The 13,732-nt window shown below is 37.3% G+C and overlaps 1 protein-coding gene and 2 pseudogenes across 3 annotated transcripts; 2 read left to right on the forward strand and 1 right to left on the reverse strand.

Annotated features, from left to right (window-relative positions):
• The first annotated feature begins 263 nt into the window (after nt 1-263).
• LOC147514212 (Intron maturase, type II family protein) lies at nt 264-2,809 on the forward strand. The gene has a single exon (XM_086581630.1). It carries the CDS (start codon nt 461-463, stop codon nt 2,609-2,611), a length of 2,151 nt encoding a protein of 716 aa, XP_086437756.1. The 5' UTR covers nt 264-460; the 3' UTR covers nt 2,612-2,809.
• On the forward strand, nt 2,659-10,629 carry LOC147514213 (uncharacterized; annotated as a pseudogene). The gene is made up of 17 exons (XR_015214489.1): nt 2,659-2,748; nt 3,542-3,571; nt 3,672-4,061; nt 4,651-5,119; nt 5,238-5,323; nt 5,474-5,587; nt 5,691-5,879; nt 6,207-6,272; nt 6,354-6,410; nt 6,594-6,716; nt 6,790-6,903; nt 6,984-7,091; nt 7,350-7,485; nt 8,587-8,600; nt 8,637-8,754; nt 9,452-9,684; nt 9,904-10,629. The product of XR_015214489.1 is annotated as an uncharacterized LOC147514213 (transcript).
• An 827-nt stretch (nt 10,630-11,456) lies between these two features.
• On the reverse strand, nt 11,457-13,732 carry LOC147514214 (pentatricopeptide repeat-containing protein At2g33680 pseudogene; annotated as a pseudogene). Its single transcript, XR_015207159.1, has one exon. The product of XR_015207159.1 is annotated as a pentatricopeptide repeat-containing protein At2g33680 pseudogene (transcript).

Raw genomic sequence — 13,732 nt, forward strand, 5'->3', positions numbered from 1 at the left:
ATCTAAAATATCAAAAATATCAAAAATATCTGTAAAAAAATATGTAAAATATCAAAAATATCATATATTTATATTAAAAAATGGTCAAAAAGTCAAACAATATATATCATAAATATCGCATATATCAGTTATATCAGCGATATAAAATTTTATATCAGAAATTCCGATATATATTGAGGAAAAAAAAAATCAATATTCGGTGGATATATATCAGAGATATATCGATGTCGGTGTACCAAAAAATTGGGCCTATTATATACACCCTCCGTGCTCTCTGAAGCGCAAAACACTATACTCTGCCTAAACACTCTCTCTCTCTTTCCTTCTTCTTCGCCCACCCACCCAAAGTCCTAACTCGCTCTCTCTCAGTAATTGAGTAACATAATACCCAACACTTGAGTACACCTGATTAATCTTTGAATCATATATCTTAACATGATTTAAAAAAATCAATAACTCAATGCATCGACGCCTCACAATCTTTACTTATACTAAACTTGTGATTAATTTAACAAATACCCATTTCACTAAACCAGTTTTTAACAAAAATGGGGTGTCTTTATTTCGATGTATGTCGAATATAGCAATGCAAAGGAGAGTTGTTACTGACCCAGATGATGTATCCACCTTAATGAGAGAAGACGGTGTAGCGATATGTTCAACAATGTGGATTGACAATTTTCGTGAACCTGATAAGACTGTAAGTAATTTAATTGACTATTTACGTCATTTTGAATTGTGGGTATTAGCTTATCAGAAAGTTAGTGCTGATGAGATTGGTACATTTATGCCGAAAAGTGCAATACAGAAACCTGCGTTGGAAGATTTGTTGGCGCTTAGGAATGCGGTTTTGGATAATAGGTTTAAGTGGGGTTCTAGGTTGGATTTTTTTGTTAGGTCGCCCAAGGATAAAACGGATCTTCAAGGGTTGTCAAAAAGGAAAATTAGAGCTATTTTGACGACTACTCAGCCTGCGGCGTTTCAAGATAGGGTTGTTCAGGAAGTTTTGTTGATGATGTTGGAGCCGATTTATGAGGCACGGTTTTCGCAGAAGTCTTATGCGTTTAGACCTGGGAGGAATGCGCATACTGTGTTGAGGGTTATTAGGAGAAACTTTGCGGGTTATTTGTGGTATGTGAAAGGAGATTTGAGTACTGTATTGGATGGGATGAATGTGGGGATGGTGATTAATGCGTTAATGAGGGACGTTAGAGATAAGAAAGTTATTGATTTGATAAAATCTGCGCTTGTAACTCCGGTGATTACTAGTCGTCCTGATGTTGGTGTGAAGAAAAAGACGAAGAGGAAGTATCAGAAGAAGAAGGTGCTAGCAGATGATGAACCAAAGCCTGATCCTTATTGGTTACAAACCTTTTTTGGGTTTGCTCCAGAGGAGGCTGATAAGCTTCCTTCGTGGGGACACTTGGGGGTTCTTAGTCCCCTCCTAGCGAATATCTGTCTTGATGAATTGGATCGGTGGATGGAGGGTAAGATTAAGGAGTTTTATAAACCATCGAAGAGTGATGTTATTTGGAACAGTCCAGAGGGAGGAGAAGAACAAGGCAATACATCGTGGCCAGAATTTGTTCCCACAAGCGGGCCTGACAAGACTCGGAAAATGGACTATATCCGTTATGGAGGTCACATTTTGATTGGGGTTAGGGGGCCTCGGGCAGATGCGGCTATACTGAGAAAGCAACTGATTGAGTTTTGTGATCAAAAGTATCTCCTCAAGCTTGACAATGAGAGCCTCCCAATTGAACATATAACAAAAGGTATAATGTTTCTTGACCATGTGCTATGCCGTCGGGTTGTGTATCCAACTCTCAGATACACTGCCACGGGTGGGAAGATCATAAGTGAAAAAGGTGTGGGTACTCTTTTATCAGTAACAGCAAGCTTAAAGCAATGCATCAGGCAGTTTAGGAAGTTGGAATTTCTCAAGGGGGATCGTGATCCAGACCCACAGCCCTGTTTTAGAATGTTCCATGCCACACAAGCACACACAAATGCTCAAATGAATAAGTTTTTGGGAACCATGGTTGAGTGGTATAGATATGCAGATAATCGGAGGAAGGTTGTGAATTTCTGCTCTTACATTATGAGGGGTTCACTGGCAAAGCTTTATGCTGCAAAATACAAACTCCGTTCGCGAGCAAAAGTTTACAAGATCGCATCACGAAATCTCAGCCGTCCTTTATTGGGAAAGAAGGGGCAGTCTCCGGAGTACCACAATCTGCTGAGGATGGGTCTCGTGGACTCCATTGATGGGCTACAATATACTCGAATGTCTCTTGTTCCTGAAACCGACTACACACCTTTTCCAAGTGGTTGGAGGCCTGAGCACGAGAAAGTTTTACTGGAGTATATCCGGCTCAAGGATCCAAAGACTCTTGAAGAGCAAAGGAGCTGCCTCCAAGAGTTGGGTCTTGTTACACCACAAGATTACATCTCAATGCTTGTCTGGAACTACAAAAGAAATGCTATCATGGCAAATCACCTTCCCAAGTTGAATGCTGATAACAACAATGGTTCAAGCCAGGAGAACTTAACTCATAGTAAAACAGACGAGGAAGATGGGGGAGAAGAGTTTCATGTGGCGCAGTTGTAGGACAGTTAAGTTTTGTACTGAAATCTGGGTTCTTTTGTAACAGATAAATGTACTTGTTAGACGAAGGAAAACATAATCATATCATTGCCTCAAAATCTTATAGCCACCTTGAGTTTGCCGACAATGAAATGAGGGTGGTTTGTAAAGTGGAAAAAATATATTTATTTATATTCAAATATCAATTACAGTTCAATGCAATTGCTGCTACTGTTGCTTTTTAGCTGACATGTACTGTCCGACATTTTTGCTATTCATTGAAGCCTATTTACCTTCAAGAATTTAGATAAATGTGGATAAAACTCAGAGAGATCAATCAAGGAAGAAAAGAAGAAGGAAGGTTGCCAGAAGCAAAAGGTCCTTCGAAGTTAAAAGCTTCACTTTGCTAATCCTCAGTTCCCAAAAGTAGCATTAGTTGGATGTCATTTCCAGGTTGCTAAGACATTCTCCATTGTGAAGCCTTTGTTTTACATGGCCAGCTGTGAAGTTCCAAGCATAATACTTTTGATAATGCTACCATAGTAATTGTTCTCTTGATGTAGAATGAGAATGATCATTTTGTTTAGGTGAATAACATTTATCTCGCAATTGCCTGTCAGCCGATCAGAGCAGACATGTATCATTTAGCTTCTGTTTAATTAAGTTGTTTGTGGCATTGTCTAGAATTGCTATTGGAGCCGGCTAGTTGAGCTTCATATGTTCAGGCTCTGCTAATGACCTCAAAATCTGTTTAGAATTGGGTCTTGCAGCGTGAACGAGCTCGAAAGAGCAAAAAACGAACCGAGCCAGAGCAGTTTCGTTAGTTTACAAGCCCAAGTTGTCTATTTAAAGTTCTCAAACTGCTGGATATTTGGTTCTAATTCTTCTGTGTGCTCTCGAGAAACTGTGAGGCTCTCTCTCTCCCTTATACGTCAATTATTTATTTTCTTTCAGGAAGTGCTTTTCCTTCGTGTTAGACCTGAGGTGTGTAGAACTGTAGGTGAAATATATTTAATTTACAATCTCATTAGCATCTTTTTTGTTTGTTTAGTTTTGTGTAAAATTTGCCTACATGTGAAATAAGTTATCGAAAATTACACGTAGATTAAAAGCAATAGAATTAGAACAATCATTATCATCCAGAAAGAAATATCACTCGAGTCTTTATCGAAAATTTTCACCATTTGGTTAAACTTCTTGTTTGAAATGATAGGGGGTGAAGAAGAAGTGAGGAATGTGGGTGTGAATAGGAAGAGAGATAGTTTGGATGAAGGGGGTGTTGGTGTGAATGAGCCGTGGAGAAGTGTGAAGAGAGCGAGAGAGGGGGAGTTGGAGAAGGGGGTAGGCGTTTTCGGGTTTGAAAGTTTCGTTGAGGGAGATTTGTAGTTTTGAAGATTTGGTTTTGAGATTGAGAGGGTATTTGAGTGCTGAGGGGTGTAAGGAAGTTTTTTTAGTTATGAGAGAAGTAACTAAGGTTAGTGATGTTCTTTCCAATTTTGAGCTTTAGTTGTTATTATTAACAATGCATGTTTTGATTCTAGTTGTTTTGGTATTTAATTAGTTGTATTCATGATCATATATTAATGATATGTAATTATCACTGTTAGGGTCATTTTAGTATTAAAATGATGCAATTTGATTTTGAGCTTAGTTATGATTTATAACACGTCTTGATTTTAGCATTGAGCTATTTGATTAGGGGTATAAATAGTTTTTTTGAGATCATATTGATAACATTTGAAATTCACATGAAGTGTCATTTCAATACCGAATGCCTGCAATATAGAACAACTTAATTACTTAATTAGTTTATTAAATACATGATTTTCGCAGTCAGGGTCATTTTAGTACAACGTTGCAATATATCTCAATGTGGACACTATTTTTTTTTTTTTGGAAATCACAACATCATATACTGCAAGTGCCATTTTTAGCAGTTAAAAAGTAGTCTTGATATTTTGACAACCACTCAATATTTGAACCAAATGATTTACTGTAATGTGGGCAATCAGTATTTGTTGTAGTAGATTTTTCATTTCGTGATTGTCGAACTGAATTTTCAGAATATAGATGATGGGAGACTGAAGATGAAAGCACATTGTCCCATAGTAACAGATGTAAGGTTGAAGGGGCAAGCAATTCGAGTGCTCATGTGTTATAACCCTATTTCGCTTTGTATTGGCCTATACATTGTCTTTGGTGGTGATTCTTTGTTACCAAATGGAGATGTGAATTCTGATAAAGAAGTTGAGTTTCTAAAGATGGTTGTCGAGAGGCAGTTGTTTTCACATGCAGACCTTGTTAGAGCGTATGCATATAACAATGCCGTTGAGGGTCTGTACAGACCAGGTTATTTTGAGGCTTTGGGGAATATTATTTTGAAGATGTTCTTACTGCTTGTTCTTATAGTTGATAGAGCTAAGTCTCAAAGTAGCTTGCCTATCAAGTATGGAATTGATGGAATTGACGGAGGTTCCCCTTTATTGTCTGGCCGACAGTCTAATATCAAATCTACTAGACAAGTTATCCATGGTAATTATTACACCTAAACATGTGTATTAATTAATTCACTAATTAGTTAACTAATTGTCTGGTTACATTTTGTTTTGGAATTTTGGTTTTGGTTTTGATTTTGATTGCTATATTGTAGACTTCTTATCATCGGAGGTAATGCATGGAGAAGGTGATCTTCTCGCACACCTGGTGATTGTAGGGTACGAGGTGTCGTATCAGCAGGTACATACTGTCTTCTCTTATTATTCTTTATGTCGGGTTTTGTCTTGATATATCTTTGTAGGTTCTCGAGCTTAGGGCCATCGTTCTTTGTAATGTTGCAAATGTTCCTTTTCAATAATCACTCATGAAACTATTGCTTCGATTTTGCAGTGTCCTGTCCTTGATTATGACTATAAAGTGAAAGATTTGTTTGATGATCTTCAAAATGAAGTGAGGCTTTGTAGAGCCATTCAACTTTTCAAATGTGACACTTCAATGCTGACGGTTGGTTAATTTTATATTCAGGGTTCATTTCTCTTCTTACAAATTTTCAAATTAATTTACCACTTAGTGACTTGAACTTCATCCTATGGTATGCTATGGACAGAAAATGGTGGTTCCTTTAGATACCCACAAAAAAGATTTGGTGAATTGTGGTGTTACCCTACCGTATCTGAAGCAGGCTGGAGTGCCATTATTTGATGAAGATGGTGCAACAATTGTAGCAGAAGATGTTGCTACTGGAGAGAAAGAACTTATACTGTCCTTGCTATGGAATATTTTTGTTCACTTACAGGTTTGCTTCTCTTTAGCCATTTTTCCAATTATAACATTCTAAAGTTCCAAAGTCCTTTTTATCTTGTGGTGGTCCAATGTTCACTGCATTTACTTGAGTTGATATTTTGGTTGCCACTGAATCACTAAATGAGTCGACATTTTAAAACATTATTTTGCTTGTGCTTGCTTAATTGTTTTTTTTTTAACAGAAACAATGTAAAAATTCTCAAATGGATAACACGTTGGTTATTTATTTATTTGATTGAAGCAAATTCATGCCATAATTGCTGCTTTTTTATTGGTGTTTTCATGTGTTTAAATTTATCCTCATATTCTGGTGCTGCAGCTTCCTCTTGTAGTCGACAAGACATTGTTGTTTGAGGAAATATGTAAACTTAATGGAGTCGATACGGTATTCCTATGCTATGCACTACTCTAATAGTTACTCCATCTACTTTCTTCTATTATCTCACTGATCTTCTTTGACATATAGGATTATATGAAAATTGATGGTCTCAACCTTTTGGAGATGATTTTACAGTGGATCCAGGTATTCTATTGTACAATCTGTAAAATGTTTGCTTCTTAAAATTTTCTCTATGGAGATAACGAAAGATATGGACTAGTTATGCCAATGACTCATAGCATGTCATTTATAGTGCATATTTCTATCTTTTTTGTCCTGCATTGAGGCATACATGAACGTCACAGAATTCCTACTTTGACCCCACAGGCAATTTGTCAAAGATACAATATCAAGATTGTTAATTTTGCGTCTTTGATGGATGGCAAGGCAATGTGGTGCTTGATAGACTATTACTTCCGCCATGAACTTCCTTGTTCTTCTTTTTGTAAGGTATACTGCTTATGTTGCTTCTCTGTCTCTGAACGTCCATTATCCTTTGCTCATCATATGTCGTTTGCCAAAGGCTCATGTTACAGGTTGTGAAGATCCAAATTTTTGGTCTACTGATTGTTCAGTTGCAGTACACAACTTAATTTTGTCCCAAAAGCTTATGACAATGTTGGGAAGTTTTCCTGAGGCAAGTGCTTATAATGTTTGTAAGTAGGATAAGTGTTCAGTACTTTGAACTTCATGCTAATGTGCATATGCATATATCAGGTTCTGCAAACTAGTGACATACTTGAACATAAAGGTGCCCGTAATGAACGAACTGTGGTAGTTTTGTTGGTATTCCTCTTGTCCCAACTGATTGGTCGAAAAAATGTGGTAATGCCTGAAATTTTTGCAATGAGGTGATTGGAATTTTTCTAAGTTACATGGACAAGCCATATTTTGAAAATAATCCGCATCGGATACGTATCGGACACATTGTATGTGATATACCTCAATTTTTGAAAATTCGCCATGTCCGACTCTTCATATCCGTGTCGGATACGGACACACCTATCCTTGTCAATGTAACTTAGGAATTTTTGTATGCCTTTAACTCGGATTCACTGTCAACATTCTTGTTTTATTTTCCAGGACCATTTTGATATTCACAAATTGTTGGGATGCTCTTGTCCAAGTCCAGAGGTGAAACGTCTGGGTTCACATAAGTGTTTTCTGAGTTCTGCGGCACCACTTACGCCTGATGGGTTGGATGAGTACAACAGCAAAGGTATGCTTGCTTATTTTTCAAGAGCTATACTAAGACACTGTCGGTTGAGGGAGTGATCTATGTTGGCTGAATCCTTCTGCTTCTTGGCTGTTGGTTTTATATGTAGTATTCTGGCATTGGTCCAGTAAACTAAACTAATGGAAGTTCCTTCTTTGGTTCATATGATATCCTTCAAATCTTGGTTCCATAAGCCCCAAGTTTATGCAATGTGCTATTTAGTGTACAATATACTTTGAAGACTACGATTCAATTGCAATCTGAAATCCAGCATATGATCTTGAATTAATGAGAGAATGTACCCAACCCTGTTACCTTAAGTTGGCACTAGACATTAATGAATACTGTTTGTATTACTACAACAAGGTACACACTTAGTGTTTGAGCTTATATTTCCTCACCATTTCTTTATACTCCCCTGAGCGTAAAAGATTGAGTGTGTAATGTTTTTGGTATCCACATTTGGGTATCACTTATGGCAAATTACTACCCTCCTTAGTTCACGTAGTAGATTCAAGTGTTTCAAAAGAAATAATGTTAAATTAAATCTTCGTGATGGGTAAAGAGAACCTGCCAATTATTATACTAGTTCTAAGTATTTGTATTTTGTTATAATTTGTAAAGGTTGTTGTGTAAGCTTATAGCTCCCATCGAGATACACTGGGTGGATTAATAAAAAACACTTAAGTTTAGAATTTGCATCCAGTTTTGTGTCGATTTTGAGAGCAAACTGAGTCCCAATTGTTAAATTAACAAGGAGTAGTTTATCAATTAGTTTAAACTAGAAGGTGTTTCTCTTGAGTTTTGTACTCATCTCTACCAATGAACTCAAATAATGCTTATATGTGTCCCTCTAAGTACATATTCATTGTTTTGTATTCAAGCAGATGCTGCGAGAAAATCTACGGTAGATCACTTATAATGGGTCATTACGGGCCATATACTTACCCCTAAAGAATGTATTAGCTATACCGTATGTGAATAAGATCCTTAATTCTTTCCTTTTTGTGTGTATCTGTTTGTTTGTGCATATCCCTACGCATTTAGCAAGTGAAGAATTGATTATTTATTTGGTTCAATTAATTGTTCGATTGCTGTATTAAGGGTTCATTCATCTCGTCATATACTTTTAAGCTGGTCGGTAATGCGCACCATTTGGGAATTGTGATGCAAATGCGACTGTTTGTGACTTAATCCAGAGCCATTGGCGTGGTTGGTTGATAAGGAGAAACTTTCTACGTCAAAGAGATGCAGCAATATCAATCCAGAGCGGTCTTTGATGCCTAAGATGCTGTTGGGAATTTCAGTCTTACAGGCTGGAAACAATTCAAATTCAACAATTTGCTCGGGGACAAGTTGCTCGAAATAGGCTTTTAGGTATGTGTGGAATTTGTTGATGTGGTTCAGTTTAGTAGTTAGCTGTGTCCATCGTGATAACATATTCATTTTTCATCATTTTTACTTGTATAGTAGAAGTGTTGTGATTTCTGATTGTGCTGTTAAGGACTAAACTGAAGGTTAAATTTTATCATTTGAGTACTGCTGCCCTTTAACCTTTTAGACTTTTGGGTATCTCATTCCAAAGAATGTGTGGTGGTTAATAATCTCACTGCCTGCTGTTTAAATATCAATCATAATTTTTTAAATTAGTGATAACCTCCAACAGGCGTAGGCAGCAACACAATTGTGAAATTAGTTTATTTTATACCAGTTTTAGTCCCCTTGGGGACACCAAATGGGTCTAGACTCTATATTAGCAATGCTTAGATGCACCTATTTAAGGTGGTACATGCAGTGGAAGTTGATCTGTTAAGTCGAAACAGCCGAAACTTGATAATTGTTTTCCTAATATAAGACTGGAGTTTATCAGTTTGTTCCTTTGAAAAGACCTTCTATGTCCTTGAACAAAAACTTCTTCATATAATCATATGTACCTGATGCCATTTATCCTGATTTCTTATTAATGCAGGTGCCTCATCCTATCGCTCCATTTGTTCCACAGATCTGATTTCAAAGGACTCCCTTATGAGCTTCAAATTGAAAATTTTCGTGTATTATACTAAGAAACTGCAAAGGTGGTGGAAAAGAGTTATGCTGCGCAAATTGGAGACTAGGTCAGCCATCATCGTGCAATCTCATATTCGTGGGTGAATAGCTAAACGAGAAGCTTGTAGAGAGAGACGGTGTATTGTTGTGATTCAAGTAAGATATATATCCATAATTATCCTTTACTTTCCTGAAGTTCTTCCAAGAGAAGAACGATTGAGTATTGACTTTTTTTACCGTTTTTTATTTTTTCTTTTCGGGTTACAGTGCAACAGTTTTTCTCAAATTCCTATTTTTAGAAACTATTTTTACATGCTTAGTTTTATGAAGATGAAATAATTTGTTTACTTTTAACGTCTAATTAACTGGTCCTAGGGTGGCTCTTTCATTAAAGACATCAACGCCATAGTATCGAATCTTGATCAACTCATCCAAGACCAGACCATTGTGTTCTTCGAGGTTCATGTTAGCAAGAAGCAGCAATGGATAACAAGGAGGCGGTCAGAATCAGGTGAACTTCTTAGAGTCAGTAGAAATCCTACCATCACCGATGAATTTTCAGTACGGTTCTTGGATTGGATCACAAATTTTGATGCATGTTATAGCCAAATTTACGAGCACATTAACAAGAAGTTTGTATCGAAGAACATTATTCGTCATCAGTTTTGTGATACTCTTGAACTTAACTAGTTTGACACATGGTCTCGCTTATCAAGGTATGTCCGTGAAACATTCTGAATATAATCCCAATATAAAGATTGTGGTAGAAGTTGACGTTATGACGAGAGTAGACTGCGACAAGGGAGAAAACCGAGGGAGAAAACTGAGGGCAAAAGAGAAAAGCAATTGACCAGGGAAGGTTCATTTCGACTAGGGCTTGATCTACGACTAGTGCTTATTTGTTTTCGTTTTAATGTAATGTAGGGTGAACACAATCCACTGATGTAATGCATTCCCTGATTTTCTACTACTGACATATCACATATGACATATCATTGTACTGTGGTGCTTAAATTCTTACTCGGTAAGTTCAGATTATGATCTTGACAATTTGGTGATTTACTACATATCATATCAGACTTATGAGTAACCTTTTCTCAAGGTCAAAACGTGTATTCATATTACCACCTTAATCTTCTGGTGCACGTACAATAAATTGGATCCTTTTCTTTTGGTAGAGAAACGAAATTTTAGATGTACTAATTAACTCTTTATTTGTCATAATTACCAAAACGAAAATCCTGTTTGATGTTTCTAATAAGATGTGATATATTATATATATTTGGACGACAGCCCAAGAGTACAGAGGCTTATATCTATTTTCGTTGCTGTTGATAAACTGCGGCTAGAAAGCAGAAGAAGAAGAAAGGACCAATCTGTAGTAAAAACTATGTCATACCTTCGTCTAAGCACATAACTGAATTGAACCTTTCTATGTATGTCAATCCCACATTCAGAGCAGCTTGTGAAACTATACCAACACCCGTAAAGATATTTGCCATGCAAAATATCTGTTCTCGACCAATTCGATACACAAGGACGATAGTATCACGATAGAGTCAAAGGAGATTTCTTCCTGATTGATGTAATAGCAGAAAAAGAATTCAACCTCTAGAAAATATGGAAGAGATCTAGAACTTCAAATAATACTCAATCGCCAAGGCAAACCCAACTATGGCAGAGCAGCATCACTTATCTGTCTGTAGAGATTACTTTGTAGACTAGTTACAACGTATGTCCTCCCTCTTCCTCAACCTGTATACTGTAACTGTAACAAGAACAAATGCTCTCCCTCGGTCCAAAAGAATTGTTAAAGCCTTATGGGGACATAAACAACATTTACCCTTAGTAATTTGTTCACATTCATTGAGAGGAATGTAGGCTAATACTAGAAGAAAATCACAATTTACGGTATTATGCTACAGAACTGAAAAAATTGGCATGTTATTTGCCAAAGAATGTGTATAAATATTGTTAGTTAAGCAACATTCTTTTTCATCTAACATCTGATAAATTATGAAAAGATGAATCAGTAACAGGTCGATAACCCTCCTCCTTCATTTCTTTAGTTAATCTCTTTACCTCTGCACGTATTTCTTTAATCTGAGGATGCAACTGATCTCCAACAACAAATACATGAAGCTGGTTCTTGATATCAATCCAGCTACACCCTGGCTCCTTTGACACTCTTTTACGTTTCATTATACTTCTCACCCTTTGAACATCTTCCCATCTTCCCATGGAAGAATAGATACTAGACAGCAGTACATAAGCAGAAGATTCTGGTGAACCCAACGCCAATAATTTCTCTCCAGCATATGCTCCTATATCATAACTACGGTAGTTCCGGCAAGCACCTAGTAAAATCCGCCACAGACACAACCCATGGTCGATAGGAACCGATTCAATGAATGCTTTGGCTTCATGGAGCTGCCCAGCACGGCTGAGGAGATCAACCATGCAAGCATAATGATCTACTTTTGGGTCTAAGCCATAGTCATCAACCATCAACTTGAAGTAACCCTGACCTGTTCCCACAAAGCCCATGCGACTACAAGCTGAAAGTAGGTTCACAAACGTGACATGGTCTGGTATTGTACCGCTCAATCGCATCTCCTCAAAGAGTTCTAAAGCTTCCATACCACGTCCATTCTGAGAAAGCCCAGATATCATAGAATTCCATGATATAACATCTCTCCCAGGCATTGTTCTAAAGACAAAGCTTCCATCATCAAGGTTTCCACATTTTGTATACATGGATGACAATGCACTTCCAATCGGAAGTTCCAGACCAAATCCATACTTGATCGTACGGGCATGGACTTGCTTCCCTTGCTCCAAAGCAGCAAGGCTTGAACAGGCTTTGAGAATACTAGCCATAGTTACCTCATTTGGAAAAATTCCCTCCATCTCCATTCTACAATACAAGCCCAAAGCCTCTTCGTTCTCTCCATTTTGCACATACCCTGCTATCATTGAAGTCCACAGCACGATATCAGCTTCGTGTAACTGATCAAACCCCTTTCGTGCATCACAAGTGCAACCACATTTAGCATACATGTCAACAAGTGCGGTTCTTATAAACACTTGCGATTCAAATCCCAACTTCAGTAAATAATCATGAACTTGTTTTCCTTCTACAATTGCACTCGCATTACTACAAGCATTGAGCACCCCAACAAGGGTAAACTTACTAGGTGTAATCCCAGAAAACTGCATCTCAGAAAACAACCTCAAAGCTTTATCTGAATCCCCACCTTGTGCATAACCAGTTATCATTGCAGACCAAGTAACAGAATTCTTCTCACCTAACAACTCAAACGTACAAAGTGCATCCTCTAAACTCCCACATTTCGCGTACATTGTTACAAGAGCATTCCCAACAGCAACAAACGACAACAACCCGTTCTTAACCGCAAGACAATGAATCTGCTTACTAACATCAACAAATTCATTATCAACCAAAGAACTCAAAACACTAGTAAACACAAACTCACTCTCGTCCCTCTCTTCTCTCCTCATAATTTTAAACAGCTCCACAGCGTCAACACCTCTTCTCTCCACTGCATACCCAGATATCATCGAAGACCAAGAAACCGAATTCCTCGCAGGCATTTTATCAAACACTTTTCTCCCTTCAAAAACAAGTCCAACCTTACAATACATATTCAAAAGAGAACTCCCAACAAACACATCCCCACAATTCCCAGTCTTAATAGCAACACAATGAGCTTGTTTTCCATCGTAAACATTCACCACAGCGGTAAAAACACCCGCGAAAGTAAACGGATTCGGTAAAGTATTCTCACTTGTCATTCTTTGAAAAAGTTGCATGACTAAACAAGAAGACCCATTTACATGTATTCCTTTTTGAGTATACCCATTTATTATACAGTTCCAAGAAACAACATCTTTGTGTTGGATTTCTTCGAACTGAAGTTTTGCTTGTGTTAATAAGTTGCATTTTGCGTAAAGGTTTACGAGTGAGTTGGCGAGGTAGTTGTCGGATTGAAGTAAACCTGTTTTGATGATGTGGGCGTGTAATGCTTTTCCCTTTTTAAGGTTTTTTTGACTTGTGTAAGTTGAGAGTGTTGTGAATAAGGTACGTGAGACTTGTTGAGTCCTCATTCATCAATTTTTATTTATTTTTTATATTCAAATTTTTTAGTGCTTGCCTGATAATAGCATTTAGGTTTGTATGCAA

The sequence above is a fragment of the Coptis chinensis genome, chromosome 2, assembly GCF_015680905.1.
Source record: "Coptis chinensis isolate HL-2020 chromosome 2, ASM1568090v1, whole genome shotgun sequence".
In the NCBI taxonomy this organism is placed as follows: domain Eukaryota; kingdom Viridiplantae; phylum Streptophyta; class Magnoliopsida; order Ranunculales; family Ranunculaceae; genus Coptis; species Coptis chinensis.

What these genes read in the sequence shown, in the direction of transcription:
- LOC147514212 (XM_086581630.1), top strand. Translation starts at nt 461, where the DNA reads ATGCATCGACGCCTCACAATCTTTACTTATACTAAACTTGTGATTAAT.